Here is a 26,451-nt window from a genome sequence, read left to right on the forward strand (position 1 = left end):
TGTGTTACGGATGATTGGCAGTAGGCGGATCTTAATACATGCGCGAACGTTGAAATTCTTAATGATTAAGTCTAGTACTTAATGTTTGCATATCGGCCATCTCATTGGCTTAAAAGTAGGTTGTATTCTACGTTATTTAAACCATTTGACCACTGTTTGTGATTATTAATGCGTTTTTGTTCAGATTCTACTCTTGTGTATTTGCAGATTTTGCTTTCACTCCAATAATTCGAATCTGATACAAATTCACTCGAATTGAACGCGTTTCTAGCTTCCGTGTGCTCAGTTTTCAATAATGTATTTATAAGTTAAATAAAAAGAACGCCATTGGACATTATAGGGTTGCAGTTTTATTTTGCAAAACAATGACAATGTTTGAATCAACTCTTAAATAGTATCAGCTTACACGTGTGTACAATATGTACAAAATACACTTTAAATGACAGAAATTTTGTAAAGCTCCAATGTAAGATCGATTTATTAAAGGTAGTTCCCTTCTTATGATCACATCAATAATATGTTTTAAAGCAAACATTTCTCACTTTGTATATAATGGGAAAGGTCTCTCCAAAAGTTACAATAAATTACTCGGCGTTTAAAGATGCACTATTACTCCGGAATAAGACAGTATTTCTACCTTATGAGACTGTAGTAGACTAAAGAAAGTATTTTAGCAATCACTAATTATTTAAAAAAATTGCGCTTTATGCATTTCTACCTTTTGAGCCGATATTAGATCATAGTAAATCTTTTAGAACTCACCAGTCATTTAATATTTTTTAGTTTTCAGTTATTAAATACACGGCTACACGCTCAGTAATAAATAGTTTCCATAAATGCATTATTTAGTAAGCAGTTAAAGGTTTATCAGTCAAATTTGATAATTGTTATTTATGCGTATGTATTGATTTTAATTAAGAGTGTCACTTTATATAATGCACATTTATTGGGTTCTGACATTATATTGTTCCGTTGCCAAAACTATCAGGTTAAAATTGTGCGAACAAGTGCCTTTAAAATTAAGTTTAGCAATCGATCGTTACAACACGCTGATTGATTAATAAAAGTTTGTTTATAAAAAAGTTTAGATCATATGTTTAAATCAAGGGAAATAATGTCAACAAATGTAAGTATATCTTTAAATATACTTAAAAAGGTTTTAAGCTTTGGTTAGTGGACAGGATATGTTCAATGTCAGTTCAATAGTATCATTTTCAAATAGCTCTACACTCGAGTGCAACCATTCAGTCGTAATATTTTAACTTAACAGATCACGTCTAGATCGCCTAATATAAATTCAGATATAGCCGTTTTAAATTCACAGGCCAGTCTTTCCATATTAAAATCTTGGTAAATCAAAGCTGAATAAAGATTGAAGTAATAATAATAATAAGAACTTTATTTAACGAAGGTTACATACTAAGTGTACAATCATTACAGACATACTACCTATTCCAGCATGGCCTTCACACAAAAAGTATTACAAAAACACATGTACTAAGTTACATATTAAGCAACATACAAAACATACAATCACACTATCACTATCATACATTTCTTCGACAAACACAACTCAGTTTAATATGATGATTATAAATTACAATAATTTCATTCTGTAAATAATGTAGATATATTCAGTAAAACCACATTCAATCAATATATATTCAACATTTACATATTTGGTAGTATCCATTACAAGTTGTTGCATGAATGTCATATACGTACATTAACACAATTCATGTAAACAATTAGCTATTTATTATAATGTGAATTAAATAAAGTGTCAAGATTTTTTGTTCATGTGATAAAATTATTCTGCCAATAAGTAGCCTTTTAATGCATGTTAAAAGGCTAGTAGCTTATCTTGTCGTTTTCAGTCGTAAATTGATATCATCTTAGTGCCGTGATTTATTTTTTGCTATATTTTTTTGGTAAATTGAACTACGAAGTTGAGAAAATAAAAACAATCAATGAATTGCCGTTTGTGACGTATATAGATATTTAAAATTGAAACAGCCCATGGAAAACAATTTCACAAATGACATTTTCTTTGGTTCTACGTATAACATGATATTATCTTACATGCTAGTTGAGTACCTATTAACAAATTATGTGCAGATACTATCATGTTTCTTCGGTTCTTTATAAAATGATGTCAGATTATAATACCAATATATATTTTGTCTTTTCAAAGCGTATAGATTTAAGGCATTTACGAAGACTCGAATCGATATATAAATTAATAAGCATAATTTTCATTATACATCATATTTACAATAGTTTGTTGTTTGTATTTTGGACTGGAGATTGGAGGCAATGTATACCATAAGAAATCGTAACACCGTTTTGTACCTTTATGTATATGGTTTATATTTATACGGCCGTATCTGCTGACGTTACGTCATAAAAGGTATCATTGCAAGATGTTCAAATGATGTCATAGAATCAAAAAAGTGCGTCATAAAAATGACACTTATTATGAAAGAATGGGTCGTTTAAGTTATTTAAACCAGTTAACAATTGTTGGTGATAAGTACTGGCCTTTGATGCGGAACTTGATATATGACAAACACACGCATACACGCACGTACGAACGCACGCACGCACGCACACACACACACACACACACACGCAGACACACGCACGCAGGCACACGCACGCACGCACATGCACAAACAAACGCACACACACGTATGCGCTAACACACACACACACACGCACGCACGCACGCACGCACACACTCACGCAAGCTCGCACGCACATGCACACGCACACACCTTATTTGAATGCACAAGTGATCAAATTTTCTAAGAGTTAAGCAAGGAACATACAATTTCAATACAACAAAGATTAAAATTTCGTGATCAAATAATATTCGTGTTAACACCATGAAATGGTCAGTGGAAGCAAAAGTTTACTGCGCTCACCGCTACCTAAGTGCGTAGGTTTAACCTGTTCGCGGGTACTCAACAAACATTTATCATCAGAAGGCGATCTTTCCTTATTGGGTGTTGTAATTTCAGTTTTCCAACATTGGGATCACGCAGCGAGACCAGTTTCGTCGTTTTTCCGAAGATACAGAGCCTCACGTTGCTACTCTAACAGCTAAAGCTCGACCTTATGTAAGAAATGTTTGTTGTATGGTGTATTTGTCTGTTGTCTTGCCTAAAATTGATTTATGACTCGTGTAAGCCATTTTTTCAACTTAATAACGACGTATTCCATATTTTGGTCTGCATCCGTGATTTTATACATCTGTATTTCAGAACGGAAACTATCATATGTATTTAGTCGCGACCATTGTTGTCACTTTCACAATACAAATTACACGACTGAATTATCTGTTAACATATAAAAACAACATTTTATTAATGAATTGATTCATGTTTAAAATATTAAATTCAACAAATCAATTCAGAGTTTCCAATACCGTAGGTTTTGCTTCATGGCAATGTTTCCCCTGTTTTATTTCAGTTTTTGTGGATTATGTTGTTGCCATATTTTCTGTGCGATTTTTAAACTGAACCCTTTCATCAATAATTTGCAGCATATCCGGATATAAGCATGGACTTCCGGTCGTATGATGTAACACACGCTAGTACAAACACATAGATTCAATCATGCATTCAAGAACATGTTTGATTTGGTCGACATATTGGCTGCACAATTCTTTTACATAAACATTTTACGCAGTCCTAGCATCACTTCACATGTAGATACTATATAAAAGTATAAATGCAGCTTCAAATAAAATCATCTAAAGGCAATCGAAATTAAATTCAACATTAAAAACACTCGGCGGACTAGTAAAAACTGAGACGACCGCTTGCATCGACATTAATTTTAAAGTGACAAAAATCAAAACATACACATGTATAACAAACATTCATTTTGAGTGAATATAAACCTTTAAACTACAAAATAATGCATTTATGGAAAATATTAATTTCCGATAACACGATTGCAACTGGGCATTTAAAAGCTGAAAACGCAAAAATATTCCATGATTGGTGAATGCTAAAATATTTACTGTGGTCTACTCATAAGGTAGAAATACTGTTTTTTATACACATTTCTTTCAAGTTAAACTTGGTATCCTTCAAAAGAACCATTGTTTTCGACATGTTTTCATCCTTTTTTGGAATATTAAAACAATAGTGTTAAATGTGGTAAATCTTATTTGGGAGTAAGAGTGCATCTTTAACAATGAAAGTAAGCGTCAAAATTTAATCAAGCACAGTAATGAGTGGTGGCAGAGTTATTTTCCTTATAATTATGATTGTTTGAAGCAGAATAGAACAGAACAGATCATGCATGTTTTCATGATTTCTTAGTTTATCATCGATGATATCACTATACCATGTCAATTGATTAAAGCGACAGTGTTCTTAGTGATTCTTTATGGCATGTCTATTAGGACGTTTAAGCTATCAGTTCTTGATTTATAGTTTTGTGAATATTTCAGGGCTTCAGTTCTGACGAAACCAGTCCTAAAGAATTTTGGGAACCCCCCAGAACGGTATGTTCAGTCAATGTCAGTTGATGTTTTTGCTTTTCGTTATTCTTTGTGTAAGTAGTAAGCGTAATTTGTACACACGAATATTGCCGTTTAGAAATATAACGATTCAATCTAAGAGTGAAAGTCATAAAAACTTCAGTGAATGACCTTAAGGTCAGAACTAAGGTCAAATAAGTCCCATGCGTGGTAAGGCGTTTCCAAGTTATATTTGGCCAAGGGTAATCTAATATGGTGTTTTGAGTTTAAGGTATGCTTTTTTGTTCTACCATTATGACATAAAAAGCTCATTTCAACAATTTTAGGGGGTTGAAGTTATCCCCCCACCGACCCCAGCCCCCCTCGGATCTGGTAGTGCATAATCATGGTTCGATTCTGCCTGTAATTAGTTTCAAAATCAGACAGTGTGTTACTCTTTTTCAAACAATAAAGTGATGTTTTACGTCATGTTTAACCATGTAGTTTAAGTGATGAAAAAACAATCATACCCGTACCTCGGAGTTTATTGTTTAAAGTGACACTCTTATTCAAAATCAATACATACACATGTTTAACGAACATAAATTTTGAATGATAAACCTTTAACGACTTACTAAATAATGCATTTATGGAAAATATTAATTACTGATAGCAATATTGTAACCGTGTATTTAAAAGCTGAACACGCAAACATATTAAATGAATGGTGAGTTCTAAAAGATTTACTGTGTTTTACTATCATCTTATAAGTAGAAATACCAAGTTTTCTGCACCTTTCTTTCAAAATTAAACTCGGTACCCTTCATAAGAACCATTGTATTTGGCATTTATGTATCCTTTTTTGGTATATTTAAACAATTGTATTAATTGTGGTTCATCTTATTTGGCAGTAAGCGTGCATCGTTAAGCTAAACAGAAAATAAACACCAAATATACACCGATTATTTGTTACAAGTTGGTCTTCAACTTTAAACGCATAAACACCTCCAATGTAACTATAATTGTGTTGAATCTAGCTTTAAAAATGACACCCGATCCTATCTCGTATAGAATGTCAAACAATGTGTGACTCCAAACATGGTTAAACTCTTGACGGTTGACTTAATATTGCATTCAAACCAGATATACTTAGGGTGAAACTTCCTTGTTGAAGGACTATAGTTATTCAAAATGGCTTCTTACCATGTAAGTTAATAATTGTATTTGTTACCTTTGATATATAATGTTAATCAATTTGATTTGAATTATTAATTATTAAAATGAATTTATATTGTATGTGTGCGGATTAAGATTACATTATCATTATGAAAGTATTATGTTATATAATTAAACTCTATTTATAACTGCCATCTATTCAGCTGAAAAGTAACTCGTTCGTTATGATGTCAAATTTTGCATTTATAATTTTCATACTTTTGTTTATTTCAATATCAGGAAAACCTAGGCAAAACACAGAGAGGTGAATTCAGATTGGAAGCGATCAGGGTATGATCATTTACCGTGACTTATATACTAGTACTTATAATTTAGGAGTAGCCAGTTTCTAAGAGAAGCGGTCTTAGGCTTTATACCTGTGATTGGCATGTTCCGTCTCCGTGGCCTAGTGGTTAATGCATCCGCCTACGGAGCGGGAGGTCGTGGGTTCGATCCCTGGCCGCGTCATACTGAAAGACGGTACAAGTAGCTCCCTTGCCTGGCGCTTGGCATTTAAAGGGTCGTGCTTGAAAAAGTGGTGTACTCAGTACTGGTTCAACCAAGGAAAGTTGTATCCCGTGTATCGGTGCTTTACACCAAGCACGTTAAAGAACCAAGAGTTCTCTTCGCAAAGAGCTAGGTTATCGCACCCGTGTTTCTTAAATCTCACTCTGTTTCTTCAAGACTTCCAATGTCTGGATTTGACTGCGAATTCCTGTCACTTCTGTCTCATGTCGCTTATGGCATTTAAACACAATTTAAGTCTTGATGGCGTCACGGCGGGGTCAAGCCTATATGCAGCCAATGGGAGCGGGCAGACCATGATATACTCAAACAAACAAACAGCATGTTCCCTCGGTCTTTCAAAAAGGACAACAGTACTCAGTGTGTGTATACCAAGTGATAAAAGTACGTCATATATGCTACGTTGGAAGACATTTTGCTAAAAATAAAGACTTAAATCAAAGATAACTTTTCTCTTACAACACCATTTTAAATGAAACAAAGGGCAGTCTATGCCGCTTAAAGAGCACCGCATTTATTTTTTTTTACCGAAATTTGATAAGGTCATTAGTTTCATCAAACACTTCGACAAACCTGTTTCCAAAATAATGTGTTGACAGTGCTCCGTCAGACGGCCGTATTGTGAAAAGGTTTGTCGAAGTGTTTTAAGAAACTAAACTCTCAATCAAACTTTGGTAAAAAAACGAAGACAGGGCTCCGCAAGCGGCATAGACTACGCTATGTTTCATTTAAAATGGTGAAGAAATAGTGAAGTTATCTTTGTTTAAAGTCTTTTCAAATCAAAATATTGCCTTCCGACGTAGTATTTATGACACAATTTATCACGTGGTATACACACACTGGTGCTGAATACTCACCAGAACCGGAGTCGACAGGGTTTCATATCGGCTAATATAGCCATATCTGTCTTCAGTAAAGAGTTAAATATATAAATCTACTTTAATCTAAATCAATTCAGGCTATAAGAACAAGCAAGGAAGCAAAACAACCCAGTTTTAAAGATGCACACTTACTCCCAAATTAGATTTACTACAATTAATACAATTGTTTAAATATACCAAAAAGGATGAATAATGTCAAAACAATGGTTCTTATGAAGGATACCGAATAACATTTGAAAGAAAGGTGCAAAAACACGGTATTTCTACCTTTTGAGTCGATAGTAGATCATAGTAAATCTTTTAGAACTCACCAGTCATTTAATATTTTTTAGTTTTCAGTTATTAAATACACGGTTACAATCTTGCTATCAGTAATTAATATTTTCCATGAATGCATTATTCAGTAAGTAGTTAAAGGTTTAACACTCAAAATTTATGTTTGTTATATATGTATTGATTTTGAATTAGAGTGTCACTTTAACAAGAGCTATCACTACATGTAATTAATACCCCCTTTTTATAATAAGTATCACTAGGAGTGAAGTATGCTCCTTTAATGCCCTTTGTCGATGAGAAAGCTTCAATTAAGTTAATAGTCCTACTATTGATAAAGATAAGGACTAAATCATATGTGAATTCAGGCATGAAATGTTTAATTCAGCTGACAAAATAATGGTTCAATTGAACAGTTAGTATTTTATCTCAAAACATTTTATTAAGTGTAGTAAATAAAATAGTGGGTTTGATTATTAGTCACAAAGCCGGACAAGTGGGTTTTCTCGGGGTACTCCGGTTCCCCCCACAGTATAAGACCACACTCTCGCGCAACGTCGTGCCAACGAGAGTGACTAAATAATAAGTTACAATAACTTTCTTCGGTATCGTTGTAAAATATATAACGTTTGAATTAAATAAAATAGTATACCAAGAGCAGTCACAAACTGTCAAATCCCTCGCCAACTGAAGAACAAAATCAACTTCGCCTGACGTCAAAGGATTACAATTAAACAGTGGAAAATGACATAAGAAATACTACACCTAGTGTTATGGTTCTTTTGTACTGCACTTGCCTCAGTGAGATATTTTTGTATGTACAGTTTAAAGTGAGTTATGCTCTGGTCAAAAATAAAGTATGAAAATATAACAACTAAAACAATACTCCTCCTAAAGAGATCTATCTGTATATGTGTATGTAGTTTCATGCATGGGATTCAAAGAACTTTTAACGTAAGCTCATGACAAAAATACAAGTAAGTAAATTTACAAAGGGCATTTATTCAATAAAGCTGCACTCAGACTTACGATTAACGTGCACTATACATCTCCTCAATGAGTTATCTGTGTATGACGCTTGAAGTCAACACCTCAAATGCTCCGGACAAAAAATGAGTAAGAAAATCAACAAAGGGCAATTACTCACACGTGAACAATACGGCACTCAGAGTAATTGATTTATGCACTGCACTTTTCCTGATTGAGATCTATTTGCATATTAAGTTTAAAGTAAAAGACATGCTCCTGACATAAATTAATAAAAAAACAACAAATATTGACAATATCTCATTCAATAAATCAGTTTGAGGTTTTAACTAAAACGTTAATCCCAAAATACCTTATAACCTTTGTGTTTTCTCACTCACGTGGAAACGGGTCCGCTTAAATGATAATTGCCAGTTGTATCAACTTTATTACATTTTAACGAAAATAAATTGTTACATTTTTCAGAATCCGGATGGAGATGAACAAATTCCTGATTCAAAAGTATGTATTCAGATCCTCATCGAGAATAACACATATTCAGTCCAATATTGTATGTTCAAAATCTAAGCTACTGGATCTGTTAAAATGATGTTCATATTTAAACATTTTATTTAAATTTCACAGATTTATCATTAAATAAATAAGTTAACATCACTTTTTGATACTGCATAATAAGTAAGTGCCAATATGTTTAAAATTCAGGTCCAAGATGAACCATCCATGAAAGAGAAGGAAAAAATGGTATGTACAAATTATTCCCAAAATGAACTTTTGGTTGTTTCAAATGCAAATTCCCATATTATTCTTACACATTCTTAAAAAAGCAGTAATATCTTACACGTGTGGTGTTGGTAGCTATAAACCAGCAGCAGAAAAAGCAGCAACAGCAGCAGTAAAAGTTGCATAACTTTGCTGAAGTTCAAAACCTGTACAGAATATTAAAGCCGTTTGCATTTATTTGTTAATCATAATTTGAAACTGATATATTTATTTATAGAAAACAAAACTAATATGTACTGTTTTTAAATCAAGGCGAAGTATGATGTTTTCGGTGCGTAGTAAATTAACGTAAACACCCCTTCCCCCCCCCCCCCCCACAACTCCCGCACACAAAACAAACCTCTATTTTATCTATCTCTTGTATGAAACTTGATACATTATTCTGTATTTTTCAGCGGTGTATGTGGTTGAAGTATATATTGTTTGTGGTCGTGGTAAGCGGATTGCTGACCGGTGTTATAGCAGTTGTTGTAGTATTCAAAGAGCAGGATTCTCTTCCAGGTAATTGCCTTATATGTCGTGTTTAAGTTGATATTCGTGTAACGTTGTCAAGAGATAACAAAGTGTAGAAGTATGAGTCAGTATACGCGGGCAATGCAGTATGTTATGCAACATGCAAGCGAAGTTTCTTATAGATTAGGGGCATTCAGTGTGTAAGCCAGGTTATGCTACTTCATGTAATATACTTGGGACGTACAGTCAGTAAGCAAAATGAAGCTACTAATATATGAGGAGCGTTAAGTATGTAAGCCAAGGGAATATTGTAATATACTTGGGACGTACAGTCAGTAAGCAGTATGAAGCTACTAATATATTAGGAGCATTAAGTATGTAAGCCAAGGGAATCTTCTAATATAATTGGGCGTGCAGTCAGTAAGCCAATGAAGCTACTTAAACATGAGGGGCGTTCAGTACGAAATGCAAGCGACGTAACTAGAGCGTTCAGTATGTAATGCAAGTAAAAACAGGTCTTTTAATTATACATTGGTTGGAAAACAACTTCAAAAATATACATAGTAGAGACCCATGTATCTATTTTAAAGAAAAATTGATGAGATAATACAGTTCGAGAATTTTGATGAATTATACTTCCCCTGTATAGCTGTACAGTTAAAACTTTTCTACAGCGAAATCAGATAAGCTCGAGTTGCATTACACACTAAATCCCCCTCGTTTTCCACATCCTAACCGGCTTTTGTTATATGCTCAAGTAAATGTATCAGTATGTGACTACTTCATATCTGAAAAAATAGACCACCAATTCCTTTATTTCAAAAAAAAGATAACTCTTAGACATGACACTGTATCTCGTCGCATTTAAAGCTAGCAAAATATTATTGTTGTACTTTTCAGAGAAGTTGGGCGGCATTTTACCTGAAGATCAAAATCCTTTCGGTTTGTAAACTTTATCCATATTCACACACTTTCAACAAACGAATAAGCATTTGTTTTAATAAGACATAAATTCGTATCTTCTATAGGGGTTAAAACAATCCCAAACAGTGTATGAAACGCATCGCGATAGATTTGACCTTTGGACATAAATGAGCTTTTATTGTAGAAGTATATTTCAATAAAATAACATCCCAGAAAGCCATTTTATAATTGCGTAAGATACGTGCTTGCAGGTAAGACATTACATTGCGCCTTTTCTATGCTAAATCTAAAGCCACACACATAATGTAATAACAAAAGTACACTATTGAAATGCCAAGCATAACTGTCGTTTTAATATTCTGATTACTTTAGTTTTCAGTCTAACACAGAATCCTTATCGAACATTAATAAAGAGAAGTCTGAAGCAGTTTAATGATTCAGTTAGGTATTTTTTACAGACTATATAAATGAAATCGAAATTAGTCGGGACCGAAGGCGTGCAGGAGTAAAGTTTTTTCACTAATCACTTAGATAATAACACTCCAATAAAATTTTATAAACGGAGAGGAGATTAGTTTTTATAAAGAAAACAAATGCATTTAAAAATCATTTTGTTTTGGTATTCTCATTGATGAGTATTGCATTTATAGTACAAATGTCCGAAAGCAATCACTCGCGCGATGCGGCTCATATGCAGTACTCACTCCAGTCTGTTTTCGTACTCTAATAGTTTCGCCACGCTCAACCTCACAAACTATTACCATACATATCCTTTACAGTTGAATGCCCCGATGTGCCTGTCTTTGTTGGCCAAAGCATTAAGATCATATGCAACTTTACCCAAAACAACAACATGATCAGTAATTGGGAAAGGCTAAAGGGTGTCGGAAATGGAGGAGATACAATAGAAACGCATTCAACCTACCAGCCAGTTGCCAATAAGGCAAAGGTAACACTGTTGTGTTTTATTGTAATCTTATTGGATTGGTATATCTTACAATAATTAACTTAAATTTAATCTTCTTTGATTAGTATGACACACTGTTATAATTGTATACAATCTCCTTGGCGTGGTATCGTACAAAGTTGGCCTAAAATGAAAACTACATCGAGTGGTATCTCACAACAATGGGTTTGAATGTAGTCTATCATTGGTATCTAGCAGTTCTGTTCTTCAAGATAGCTTCTTGAATGTGTATCTCAAACGGGTGTGCTTGCAAGTATTCTCCTTGGCGTCGTATATCACATAATTTGCCGTGTAGTGTTCTTTCATTCGATCTCAAATCAAATTGGTGTGATCAAATGTGGCCTCCTTGCGTGGTAACCTACGCAGTTGAGCTTGGATGTAGTCTTCTCTAGTTTGTATACACTGTTCTTCTTAATATGTTGTCATTTTGGATTCATATCTCATCTTACACTGTTGTGATTCAATGTAACCTCTATGGAATGGAACCTAACACTGCTGTGCTTCAATGTAATCTCTATGGAATGGAACCTAACACTGCTGTGCTTCAATGTAATCTCTATGGAATGGAACCTAACACTGCTGTGCTTCAATGTAATCTCTATGGAATGGAACCTAACACTGTTGTGCTTCAATGTAATCTATGTGGAATGGAACCTAACACTGTTGTGCTTCAATGTAATCTATGTGGAATGGAACCTAACACTGCTGTGCTTCAATGTAATCTATGTGGAATGGAACCTAACACTGCTATGCTTCAATGTAATCTATGTGGAATGGAACCTAACACTGTTGTGCTTCAATGTAATCTATGTGGAATGGAACCTAATACTGCTGTGCTTCAATGTAATCTCTATGGAATGGAACCTAACATTGCTGTGCATCAATGCAATCTCTATGGAATGGAACCTAGCACTGTTGTGCTTCAATGTAATCTCTATGGAATGGAACCTAACATTGCTGTGCATCAATGTAATCTCTATGGAATGGAACCTAACACTGTTGTGCTTCAATGTAATCTATGTGGAATGGAACCTAACACTGTTGTGCTTCAATGTAATCTATGTGGAATGGAACCTAACACTGCTGTGCTTCAATGTAATCTCTATGGAATGGAACCTAGCATTGTTGTGCTTCAATGCAATCTCTATGGAATGGAACCTAGCACTGTTGTGCTTCAATATAATCTCTATGGAATGGAACCTAACATTGCTGTGCATCAATGTAATCTCTATGGAATGGAACCTAACAATGTTGTGCTTCAATGTTATCTATGTGGAATGGAACCTAACACTGTTGTGCTTTAATGTAGTTTCTATGGAATGGAATCTAACATTGCTGTGCATCAATGTAATCTCTATGGAATGGAACCTAGCACTGTTGTGCTTGAATGTTATCTCTATGGAATGGAACCTAACACTATTGTATTTCAATCTAATAGAACCTAACACTGCTGTGCTTCAATGTAATCTCTATGGAATGGAACTTAGCACTGCTGTGCTCCAATGTAATCTCTATGGAATGGAACCTAACACTGCTGTGCTTCAATGTAATCTCTATGGAATGGAACCTAACACTGCTGTGCTTCAATGTAATCTCTATGGAATGGAACCTAACACTGTTGTGCTTCAATGTAATCTATGTGGAATGGAACCTAACACTGTTGTGCTTCAATGTAATCTATGTGGAATGGAACCTAACACTGCTGTGCTTCAATGTAATCTATGTGGAATGGAACCTAACACTGCTATGCTTCAATGTAATCTATGTGGAATGGAACCTAACACTGTTGTGCTTCAATGTAATCTATGTGGAATGGAACCTAACACTGCTGTGCTTCAATGTAATCTCTATGGAATGGAACCTAACATTGCTGTGCATCAATGCAATCTCTATGGAATGGAACCTAGCACTGTTGTGCTTCAATGTAATCTCTATGGAATGGAACCTAACATTGCTGTGCATCAATGTAATCTCTATGGAATGGAACCTAACACTGTTGTGCTTCAATGTAATCTATGTGGAATGGAACCTAACACTGTTGTGCTACAATGTAATCTATGTGGAATGGAACCTAACACTGCTGTGCTTCAATGTAATCTCTATGGAATGGAACCTAGCATTGTTGTGCTTCAATGCAATCTCTATGGAATGGAACCTAGCACTGTTGTGCTTCAATGTAATCTCTATGGAATGGAACCTAACATTGCTGTGCATCAATGTAATCTCTATGGAATGGAACCTAACAATGTTGTGCTTCAATGTTATCTATGTGGAATGGAACCTAACACTGTTGTGCTTTAATGTAATCTCTATGGAATGGAATCTAACATTGCTGTGCATCAATGTAATCTCTATGGAATGGAACCTAGCACTGTTGTGCTTGAATGTTATCTCTATGGAATGGAACCTAACACTATTGTATTTCAATCTAATAGAACCTAACACTGCTGTGCTTCAATGTAATCTCTATGGAATGGAACTTAGCACTGCTGTGCTCCAATGTAATCTCTATGGAATGGAATCTAGCATTGTTGTGCTTCAATGCAATCTCTATGGAATGGAACCTAGCACTGCTGTGCTTCAATGTAATCTTTATGGAATGGAACCTAGCACTGCTGTGCTTCAATGTAATCTCTATGGAATGGAACTTAGCACTGTTGTGCTTCAATGTAATCTATATGGAATGGAACATAACACTGTTGTGCTTCAATGTAATCTCTATGGAATGGAACCTAACACTGTTGCGCTTCAATATAATCTCTTTGGAATGGAACCTAGCACTGCTGTGCTTCAATGTAATCTCTATGGAATGGAACCTAACACTGTTGTGCTTCAATGTAATCTCTATGGAATGGAACCTAACACTGCTGTGCTTCAATGTAATCTCTATGGAATGGAACCTAACATTGCTGTGCTTCAATGTAATCTCTATGGAATGGAACCTAACACTGCTGTGCTTCAATGTAATCTCTATGGAATGGAACCTAACACTACTGTGCTTCAATGTAATCTCTATGGAATGGAACCTAACACTGCTTCAATGTAATCTCTATTTAATGGAACCTAACACTGCTGTGCTTCAATGTAATCTCTATGGAATGGAACCTAACACTGTTGTGCTTAAATGTAACCTCTATGGAATGGAACCTAACACTGTTGTGCTTTAATGTAATCTCTATGGAATGGAACCTAACACTGCTATGCTTCAATGTAATCTCTATGGAATGGAACCTAACACAGTTGTGTTTCAATGTAATCTCTATGGAATGGAACCTAACACTGCTGTTTTTCAATGTAATCTCTATGGAATGGAACCTAGCACTGTTGTATTTCAATGTAATTTCTATGGAATGGAACCTAGCACTGTTGTGCTTCAATGTTATTTCTATGGAATGGAACCTTGCACTGCTGTATTTCAATGTAATCTCTATGGAATGGAACCTAACACTGCTGTGCTTCAATGTAATCTCTATGGAATGGAACCTAACACTGCTGTGCTTCAATGTAATCTCTATGGAATGGAACCTAACATTGCTGTGCTTCAATGTAATCTCTATGGAATGGAACCTAACACTGCTGTGCTTCAATGTAATCTCTATGGAATGGAATCTAACACTGCTGTGCTTCAATGTAATCTCTATGGAATGGAACCTAACACTGCTTCAATGTAATCTCTATTTAATGGAACCTAACACTGCTGTGCTTCAATGTAATCTCTATTTAATGGAACCTAACACTGTTGTGCTTAAATGTTACCTCTATGGAATGGAACCTAACACTGTTGTGCTTTAATGTAATCTCTATGGAATGTAATCTCTATGGAATGGAACCTAACACTGCTGTTTTTCAATGTAATCTCTATGGAATGGAACCTAACACTGCTGTGCTTCAATGTAATCTCTATGGAATGGAATCTAACACTGCTGTCCTTCAATGTATTCTCTATGGAATGGAACCTAACACTGTTGTGCTTCAATGTAATCTTCTGGAATTGGTATTTGACACGGCTGTACTTTAATTAAGGCTAAATATATTAATTTCTCACGGTTTGTTGAATGTAGTCTCTTTGGATTTGTATCCCGCTCTGTTTTTTCTAAACCTAATTGTCATGATGTAGTATATCTGTCTTTTGAGCTTGAATTCAAGCTCCTCGGCTAGGTCTCCTTCACCGTTGTGTTTGAATATATTATCCTTGTGTTTTTATTGCATACTGTTGTGCTTGAATGTAGTAATCTCCTTGGAATGGTATCTCACACATTCGGGCTTGAAGGTGGTCTTCTTTGATCGGTATTGTTGCGCTGGAATGAAGTCTCCTTCGATTAATATCTCACAGTGCTGTGCTTGAATGTAGACTTCTTGGAGAACAAGCTCACACTGTTGTGTTTCAAAGTAATCTCATTGATTTAGAATCTCATACTGCTTGAATGTATAATATAGCCTTGTAGGCGAATGGAAACGTTTACGCAATGACGTCAGAGATGTACCGACGGGGGACAACGTAGGGAATTGCAAGACCTAAATTTTAATACCAGAACCAATCTCCTATCGTTTTTGGTTCCAGAGATATATTCGAGCTTAGTGGTATATTACACTGTTGTGATTCAATTGGGTCTTCTTATATCGGTTTCTCACAATGTTTCGTTACAATTGAATTCCTTTGAACAGTTTCCCACAATGTGGAGCTACATGGTAGTCTTCGTAGATTTGCAGCATATACTGCTGTGCTTAAATGCAGTCTCCTTAGATTGGTATCTCAAACTGGTGTGCTTCAATACAATAATCTTGACGTATTGGTATCTCACACTATGTACGTGAATGGAATCCATTTGGATTGGTATATCAAACTATTTTGCTTGTGTGGAGACTCTTTTGATTGGTATCAAACACTGTTGTGCTTGTGTGTAGTGTCTTTGTGTATATTCTTTGATTTACATCTAACAATGTTTCTCACACTATTGTGATTGTATGTAGTCAATTCGGCATGATATTTAACATCAAATATGACTTCCTTGCAATGGTACCTAAAAACGTTTTGCTTGAATGTAGGCTGCTTGCATTCGTATCATTTGTATCATATTTTTGTACGTGTGTTTATTCTCCAAGCGGTATCTTACATCGCTGTGCTGGAATGTTATCTCTTTGTATTGATACCTTATAAAGTTGTGCTTGTTTTCTCTGTTGAAGGATATTCCAAACGGTTTAGCTTCAATGCAGTTTCTTTGGATTGGTATCTCACTTATTGTTATTGAATGTAATCTCCTATAAATCTCCTCTCAAACGTGTGTGCTTGATGTTGTCTCTTTGGATTTGTATTTCACTATGTTGTGCTTAAATGAAGTTTCCTTGGAATAGTATTTCACACTATTGTGCTTGGTGTAAACTCGTTGGATTGGTATCTCACACTGTTGTGCTTGGTGCTTGGTGTAGTCTCGTTGGCTTGGTATCTCACACTGTTGTGCTTGATGTAGTCTCGTTGGATTGGTATCTCACACTGTTGTGCTTGATGTAGTCTCGTTGGATTGGTATCTCACACTGTTGTGTTTGGTGTAGTCTCGTTGGATTGGTATCTCACACTATTGTGCTTGGTGCTTGGTGTAGTCTCGTTGGATTGGTATCTCACACTATTGTGCTTGGTGCTTGGTGTAGTCTCGTTGGATTGGTATCTCACACTATTGTGCTTGGTGTAGTCTCGTTGGATTGATATCTCACACTATTGTGCTTGGTTAGTCTCGTTGGATTGGTATCTCACACTATTGTTCTTGGTTCTTGGTGTAGTCTCGTTGCATTGGTATCTCACACTGTTGTGCTTGGTGTAGTCTCGTTGGATTGGTATCTCACACTGTTGTGCTTGTTGTAGTCTCGTTGGATTGGTATCTCACACTTTTGTTTTTGGTGTAGTCTCGTTGCATTGGTATGTCACACTGTTGTGCTTGGTGTAGTCTCGTTGGATTGGTATCTCACACTGTTGTGCTTGGTGTAGTCTCGTTGGATTGGTTTCTCACACTATTGCGCTTGGTGTAGTCTCGTTGGATTGGTATCATATTGTGCTTGGTGTAGTCTCTTTGGATTGGTATCTCACACTGTTGTGCTTGATGTAGTCTCGTTGGATTGGTATCATATTGTGCTTGGTGTAGTCTCTTTGGATTGGTATCTCACACTGTTGTGCTTGATGTAGTCTCTTTGGATTGATATCTCACACTGTTGTGCTTGGTGTAGTCTCGTTGGATTGGTATCTCACACTGTTGTGCTTGGTGTAGTCTCGTTGGATTGGTATCTCACACTATTGCGCTTGGTGAATTCTCGTTGGATTGGTATCCTATTGTGCTTGTGTAGTCTCTTTAGATTGGTATCTCACACTGTTGTGCTTGATGTAGTCTCGTTGGATTGGTATCTCACACTGTTGTGCTTGTTGTAGTCTTGTTGGATTGGTATCTCACACTTTTGTTCTTGATGGTTTCTCGTTGGATTGGTATCTCACACTTTTGTGCTTGGTGTAGTCTCATTGGATTGGTATCTCATACTTTTGGGCTTTAATGTAGCCTTCTTTTAGATCGGCATCTAACATGCTGGTATGGACACCACACTTTTGTGCTTTATATAGACCCTTTGGATTTGAATAACCCAGTGTTGTGCTTGAATGTAGTTTATTTGAATGGTTTTCTACACTTTTGTGCATGAATGTATTTTTACGGATCGATAGCTCACATTGATGTGCTTAAATGGTTTCTCCAAGGCTGGGTTATTCGTAATTTTATGTTTGAATAAATTATCCGTGGGTTGGTATTTCACATTGTTGTGCTTGTATGTATTCCCCTAAAAATGATATCGTACAAACATGAAAATATGCTTTACCAATGAAACAAACAATAATAACTTACACATATATTTGAACGCATAAAATCGTACTCTTTTTAGAAAACACATTTAATTTCGTCAACACCGCCTCTGCGATTTACTTTGCTGGAACAAATACAAGTTGTATATTTTCTTAACGAAAGATCGATCTGTTTTCGTAACAAATAATGTTTTAAGTAATCCATGGTTCATTTCCAGAGCATGTTATTATGCTCAAAAGGTAAAGGTTACATTGTTACCTGTGAAATTGACGATGGGGCAAGCTGCGCAAATCAGGGGGAAGTTGAAATAAGTTTCATTGACCGCAACTACTACAACTTTTACACGGCATCACTTTATCTATATGTAAACGGTAAGATGAAAGTTTGATATTCAGTAATTATAAAGTACACATTATCCTTTGAAAGAACAATTGATTAAATTGTTTTAACTGACATTAATTGATCATTTCATCAAAAACATTTTACTTTGTGCTATTAAGCAAGAACAGTTTTTTTCCTCCTACTGTTGATAAAGAAATGTATTTCGTGAGGTATTGCTCTTGTTTCGACTCTTGTTATTGTTATTTTTCATATTCACACCCCTCATGAAAAAGTATTTAATATAAAACAAACGAATGTATTCAACAGACAAAGGGCAGGACACCGTTCAAGTAAACCCCATAATATCCGGTAATGAGACGTCCTTTCACCTTACATGTGCTGTTGTCGATGTTTGCAAGTTCTACAAGATGAGATTCATGGCAAATGGGGAACGTGTAGATGGTAAGATTTACGATTAATAATTTAGTAAACTTTTAGCGGCCTAGTGACTAAATCATGTTTTGGTTTAATTAAAAGGACGTACGTGTATTGCCACTAAACACAAGAACATTTCAAACATCTCCATCTTGACCAACACAAGCAATATGCAATCAATGCCATTTGCTTGCCAATTAATCAGCTGTCGGTTACCGAAAACACAAATAAGAATTCCACAGCACAGACGTCTCATTACACATCCCATGGCGGCTAGAACATCATGTTCTCTGGAAACATTCCTGGTGGAAATTAACTTTTTCAACAGCAACATCCATGCAGTACAGAGTAAGGCTTCGCCGTTATCATCTGCATGTTGTGAAACACCATGTAAACCAAGAAAACGCTGCAAAATCATCATTGAAAGCGACAGCGAATAACTATTAAATCCGTGCACACAGAAAACTTGACAGACCGATGTAGGTCACATCAACCGCGTAAATGCATGTACTCTGAGTGTGACGTCATCAAATTGTGTACTTATTGTTTTTTTTGGTTAAAATCGTTCGTTATTCATGTTGTTGGATATTTTACTACACACTTTTGTATTTGTGACTTGTTAAGCGCTTTATCAGCTTTTAAAACTTGATAACTGCTAGTTACTTTTGTCATCTTAATTTGGAACTATTTATATGGCGCATCGTTGACATTCTACTCTGAGTACTTTGGCTGTCAAACAATCGGTTCAGAAAGTGGAACTTAATTGGTAATAAAAACACCGTTTTAAGCATGTGATAAAAAAGATCTGACACTCGTTGTCATTTAATTCAAGAATTTTATTAAACTCGTCCATGAAAGTTGTTAGTAAGCTCGCCAGAGGCTCGCTTCCTAACAAATTTCATGAACTCGTTTAATAAAATCTTGTGTTAAATGACAACTCGTGTCAGATCCTATATATCTGTCGTGATAGATTCCATGTTAGGTGATTTCACCTCCCATTTCAGTTATATAAAGAGTTAAAACTGAAACTAATATAACGTTGTCTATTGTATATTTATAACATCCTTACCCTTGTGTTCCGTGCAATATACTCATTACGAATATTTTATCTTACACATGTACAACATAGCTTATCAGACAATTTTAGTGTTAGACTAATTACACACAACCCAGATATTCCTCCGCATTGTCTGTAAACAAAATGGTTCAAACGCCAACAAATACATACCTCAATAATGAAGCTGTAGGACTTCCGGGAGACAATTTGCTAACGATTTATAGTTCCAAAACGCATCTTGTTCAAAAGCTTTCTGATAACAATGATCCGCCAACCAGATAATGCTGATCACTAGTGACAGAAACATCCAGTCAGTCAACAAATACAGCCACATTAGTGACAAACAACACGAGAACATCTCCATCTTGACAAGCACAGGCAATATGCAATCAATGCCATTTGCTTGTCAGTTTAATCAGCTGTCTGTTACCCAAAACACAAATACGAATTCCACAGCACATGCTTTATCTTACACATCCCATGACGGCTAGAAGATCATGTTCTCTGGAAACTTTCTTGGTGGAACCTTTTAAACATTAACATCCATGCAATGCAGAGAAAGGCTTCGCCGTAAGCATCTGCATGTTGTGAAACTCCATGTTCATTGAAAAAACGCTGCAAAATCATTGTAGAAAGCGACAAGCGAATAACTTTTAAATCCATGCACACAGTAAAACTTGACAGACTGATGTAAGTCACCTTAACCGCGTACCTGCATGTACTCTAAGTGTGACGTTAAAATTGTTCGTTATTCATGTTGTTGAATATTTTACTACAATTTATTATATTTGTGTTGATTGTTAAGCGCTTTATCAAAATTAAAACCTGATAATTGCTAGCTATTTTTGTCATTTTCATTTGTTACTATTTATATGGCGCATCGCTGACATTCCACACTGAGAACTTTGGCTGTCAAACACTTGGTTTAGAAAGAAGAACTAAATTGGTAATAAAAACACCGTTTTTAGCATGGGATAAAAAAGATCTGATATTTGTTGTTATTTTTTACAAGATTTTTATCAAACTCGTCCATGAAAGTTGTTAGTAAGCGCGCAATGTGCTCTTATGACAACTCTTGTCAGATACTATATGTGTGTTTTCTGTTCTTTACTTACTTGCTATCAACAAGCAATACTCTACAAATGATACAACAATAATTATATTGTATCTCCAGTCATCAAAACACAACATTATTGCCAATAACTTAATAAAATTATTTTAATATGTATATGGTTGTCTGCATATTTTGTTCAGTGTTTTCCCTGGTGTAATTGTGTCAGGGGATATATAAAGTTTGTTTTAAGCGAGGGTGAACAGTTTGCATCATGCAGGTTATCATAATAACCAAGACAGTTGCTAAGATGGTCGCTTTTTTCTTACTGTATTTTATAAACAATTTAGCACAGCTATGTAATGACTTACAGGTTTTTATAAAGCTATTAACATATGTCAAGTTTTCTAACCAACTGACGTAGAAGTCATTTCGAGGTAGATATGTTACAAATTGTTAAAAAATTGTGTTATTTATCTTTCACTGTTCTTTATATATTGACGAAACTTATTAACTATTTTATTAAAAGAACAACTGCCATCAAACTTACCACCACCTTCTTCTGTTTTTTACTGAATTTAATTGTAATATAATATAACTAAACAAGCAACATTCTTAAAAGATGATTTTGTATTTAATTTAAAGCTTGTTTAGTATCTAAATGCTTAAACAATATAAATTGAAGCTTCAATTCCTAATAAATGCGAACATTGTATTTATCGAAATTAAAGACAAGGTATTCGAAAAATAATTAATTATACATTCTATATTAACCTTCGGCTTATATATATACCGAAGTGTACAAGATCTTTTATGACACATTACTGACTTCCTCAATACGAAGGTCGATTTAAGAAAAAACGCGTGTTTTGTTTATTAGTTTTTGCTTGTTTTGTTGATACAAAATATTAATGGATTGATTCCTTTTTATATCTCTAAATTTATTTACTCTTTACTGAAATGTTTACAGCGTTTTTACTGAAAACCATTCATCTTCAATATTTATATGATAAATGTGTTATAATGCACTAAATAATGGCAAACACAACTAAGCAATTCCCAAAAGGTCATTATTTTTTATTTAAATTTCCAAATGCAAATATAACCAATATTTAGGTAGCAACTGGTGGGTATACTAAGTGTGACTGAATTGTATTTAAAACGCCATAAAATTACTAAAATGACAAAACATTATTACTTTTATTTTGTGTGAGTTTCATGTTAATATTTATATGAACAACTACGGAAACAAGTCAAGAAGTCAAGAACACCAATAACATTGAACAAATCACGAACAATCACAAACCAGAAACATGAAACAACAACACACAATTCAAGAAACAAAACACTACGTATATATTTAAAAAAAAAACACAATTAGCCGGAACAATTACTATTTAACTCCTGCCAGTGCCTGACTAACCTAGTGTGTAAACATTTTTGTATCAAATAACCAAAATGTATTCCAGTCCAGGTTCAATTTATTAGTGTTAACCAAGTCATAAATGGTCTCTATCTATGCAAAACGAGTGCTTTCTAAGACCCCAGCCAATTAAAACCTGTCACTTTGCTAATCCCTATGTAAGGGACAATTAAATTTAACAATATGCGAGTGGCATTAGTCGACCTAAAATGTTAAACCTCATACGAAACAAGCAAACACATATAAAATTTCAATCAAATTTGGCGTTTTCTTTCCTATTTTACACTAGGTTCAACCATGAAATGCTCGAGTTCCTATAGTGGACAAGGCGGCTACAGTATCACTTGCTCAGACATCGTGGGTGTCGATCAGATTAAAAAGGCAACCAGCTCACTAACGTGTCAGACGTACGACGAGGCTAAGCCGAACGAATATAAAGTGGAACTGAGTTTCGAGATCAAACGTTGTTGTGATTTCTTTAGAGGCGATGAAGGTATGTTTTTTAATGTTTTACTCAATACAAGCAGATACTAATAATTCGTTGTAGGGAGTGGCAAGAAAATTTAGCCTTTGTGAATAGGTTAACAACATTATAAGGATGAACTTACATAAGCATTTAAAATGCTGGTCTTCCGATGAATTCAGACACATTGTTAATTAATTGTTTGTGTATGTATCGATCTATTTTTTTTTCATTTAACTGAATATGTTATAAAATATCAAATTGTAAAGCAAAGTATTGCTGAACGTCCAGATGACGTTTTTATTGCCATAGTGGACTAACGTTTATTTTACGTCGCCACTGGCCTATTATTGTAATCTCTGTTGTAGATCTTTGTCAAGATAAATTTCGCGACAGCTGTGATGTACCCAACAATTGTACGGGTATATGTGATTTCTTCACGAGATGTGTAGGCAAGGCCTATAAATACAGCTCAAATAATAGCACGGACTGTGATGAAAATTGTGGTATGGCAGGGTTGTATACGCTGTGTCGTGGAACAAACAATGAACTAGTGACCTTAAAGTCAAGCCCTCAAGCTTTGTGTGAATTTAAAAAACGTGATGGTAATACTGGATGTACATTGACATAGTTTGGTTTCCTTGAACGATAGACATAAAATTGTTTTATACCTGGTGACCTCATTTTAGCATATTTTTAAGGAAATTATATGCTAATTACTTCTTTGTAAGACAACTGAAACAACAGTATACATACAATTATTGTGATTTGTTATTTTTTTCTTTATTGAAATGAAATTGAGTATAAATTTATGTTTAGCAGTCGTTCGGAGGCCAAAAAAGGGTTTGTACTATTTTATGAAATTGATAACTAATTAATTCTACTCAAAACAAAACACTTGTAAATGATTCTTACATAATTTGGGGACGCCAGGTATCCAACATTCATGGCTTTGTTCATCTAATAATGTTTATCGCATGTATTCATTGAATGGTAGTTGCAGTTATATTGAAACAATATATTGCCTTTATAGATTATTAAGCATTAAACATAATTTCCGTGTTCGTCACCCTAAATATATCTGTCAAACTTTAAGGTCTTAAAGCAGCTTTTTTTCGTTTCAAGTTACATTTGCTAGATAGCAGTTGTAAATAGTAAACAATCCTCATTATTTAAAAAATAATAGTGGTGGTTGATTGAAATGTTTACGAGTGTTCAAACGTATGTGAACTGTTGTTAATCAGTAAGTCTGAAAACATGATTTGATTGGCGGAGAGAATCAATTCTTTCATTCATTTCATTTATTTCTTAACTGGATGTATACTCCCAGATGCACCACGTTTATTATGCTCTTTTTTGACGAAGAGTTAAATAACTGACATCATTGAGGAACTTGTACGACTAGTAACATTCTTATTTGGGATGCATTCCTCGTTAAAGCGCATTAGTTGATGTGCGGAATTTAAAGCGTAATTATCGATGTCCTGACTCAGTTAAAAGAGGAAATCTATTAATCTGGAAAACCAGCATCACCCTTGAAACGTTTTTATGAGGGGAATTCATACGAAATGAGATCAAACAGTGAAGAGAAGAAAAGGAAGAATCGGTCAATTTTAATAATAACAGTTTAGTTACATGTGTAAGCATCCTCAAATATCATCGCGTTTGTTTTAGACATTTTCCAATTATGTTCCATGTATTGTCTGCCGAAATATAACGCAAATAGTCTACATACGCTTAAACTAAATTAGGAAAAGACTGTTAACAAACAAAAAAAAAATAGTATAAAGATATTTTTTTCTGCTTCTTAAAACAGATTAAATGTCTTTGGCGTTTGCCTAGAGCCATTAAACCGGGTTTATGTTTAAACATTTTGCTACTGAGCTTGTTTCTGTAGCTTTTCGCATAACTATTGAAAGAGATGATAGGCTGTAAGTGTGACACGCGTGATGTGACTTATTTTCTGTTCAATAGCAAGAGCCCAAAAAATATTTTGAGTGGCCCCAAACTGTAACCGATAAATAACTAAGAATAGGAAAAGAAATTGATTAATTCGTAATACAATTAGCTAGTTTCATAGCATTTACTGACAAAACTAGATATATACTAGGACATATGAACGTTGCTTTTATCTCGAAAATTTATTGTTAGTGTTAAGTTGATTGGATGAAACCCTGCTTTTATCTCGAAAATTAATTGTTAGTGTTAAGTTAATTTGCTGAAACCCTGCTTTTATCTCAAACATTTATTGTTAGTGTTAAGTTGATTGGATAAAATGCGATATTGGCTGATGGTGTTTTGACTATTTGTTTAAGGTAAATTAAGGGCAGGGTATTTTAGCAAACATACGACATTATTTTGCTGATAATAATGATATGCTAACTATATACAACGTTGTGTGAGTGTGTTTCAACATAGACTGTGTGATGCTTTTAAGCAGTCATTTTATGTAAGATTTGCACATGCAATACATTATGTACAATCCATAACCTTTCGAAATGTTTTGAAATTAAACGATGTTTAGATGTTTTACCTAAGAAAAATGTCCTTGCCATAACTTAGAATGTCATATGGCCGCCATATAATTGATAGAACTGAGCGTCATTGTACTTAATGCAATTCAATTGATATTGAAGACGAGTATAATGTTTTCACCATTTTTCCTGTGTAGAACATTGTCAGACAATGATTAATTTAACTATACTATATCAACAGCCAAAGTTTCTATCAGTTTATTGAATATATGCAGGCGAAGAAATTCCCTTATAATAGACAACATCGTTTATATCATACAAGTTATAGCTAATAAAACATCACAAATACTCTTTTGTTAAGACATATATGTGTATCACTTGCTTACTTGTATTTCTAATTTTATTTGTTTGTTTGCTTTATTTTTTCCCTCATCCATTGATAACGATATCACTGTGACCATGTTAAACTGAAACTCTTATTCAAAATCAATACATACACATGTATAACAAACATCAATTGTGAGTGATACATCTTTAACTACCTACTAAATAATGCATTTATGGAAAATATTAATTACTGATAACAAGATTGTAACAGTATATTCAATTGCTGAAAACCCAAAAATAATAAATGATTGGTGAATGCTAAAAGATTTACAGTAATCTACTATAGTCTCATAAGGTAGAAATACCGTGTTTTCTGCACATTTCTTTCAAATTAATAGCGGATACCTTCATAAGAACCATTGTTTTCGACATTTATTGATCTATTCTGATATATTTTAACAATTTTATTGATTGCGGTATATCTTATTTGGGAGTAATAATGCATCTTTAATATAATGACACATATTATGTTTTGTTAAGGTTTATCCATGTTTAAAGCAATAAACACTTCTGTCGTTAACAATT

At 34.5% G+C, this 26,451-nt stretch overlaps 1 protein-coding gene across 2 annotated transcripts; it reads left to right on the top strand.

The window, feature by feature from the left end:
• The first annotated feature begins 990 nt into the window (after window positions 1-990).
• LOC128220313 (uncharacterized) lies at window positions 991-24,127 on the top strand. Of its 2 annotated transcripts, XM_052928666.1 has the most exons (12): window positions 991-1,126; window positions 3,024-3,122; window positions 4,466-4,519; window positions 8,821-8,856; window positions 9,058-9,096; window positions 9,531-9,636; window positions 10,489-10,530; window positions 11,292-11,461; window positions 18,533-18,686; window positions 18,964-19,098; window positions 22,892-23,095; window positions 23,434-24,127. In XM_052928666.1, the coding sequence occupies exons 1-12, from the start codon at window positions 1,094-1,096 to the stop codon at window positions 23,694-23,696; spliced, it is 1,335 nt and encodes a 444-aa protein (XP_052784626.1). In that variant the 5' UTR covers window positions 991-1,093; the 3' UTR covers window positions 23,697-24,127. The 2 variants fall into 2 exon arrangements, with proteins under 2 accessions (XP_052784626.1, XP_052784627.1); XM_052928667.1 differs by lacking the exons at window positions 991-1,126; window positions 3,024-3,122; window positions 4,466-4,519 and adding exons at window positions 5,605-5,680; window positions 5,930-5,980.
• Window positions 24,128-26,451: the final 2,324 nt, after the last annotated feature.

Source organism: Mya arenaria, chromosome 15, assembly GCF_026914265.1.
Source record: "Mya arenaria isolate MELC-2E11 chromosome 15, ASM2691426v1".
Lineage (NCBI taxonomy): Eukaryota > Metazoa > Mollusca > Bivalvia > Myida > Myidae > Mya > Mya arenaria.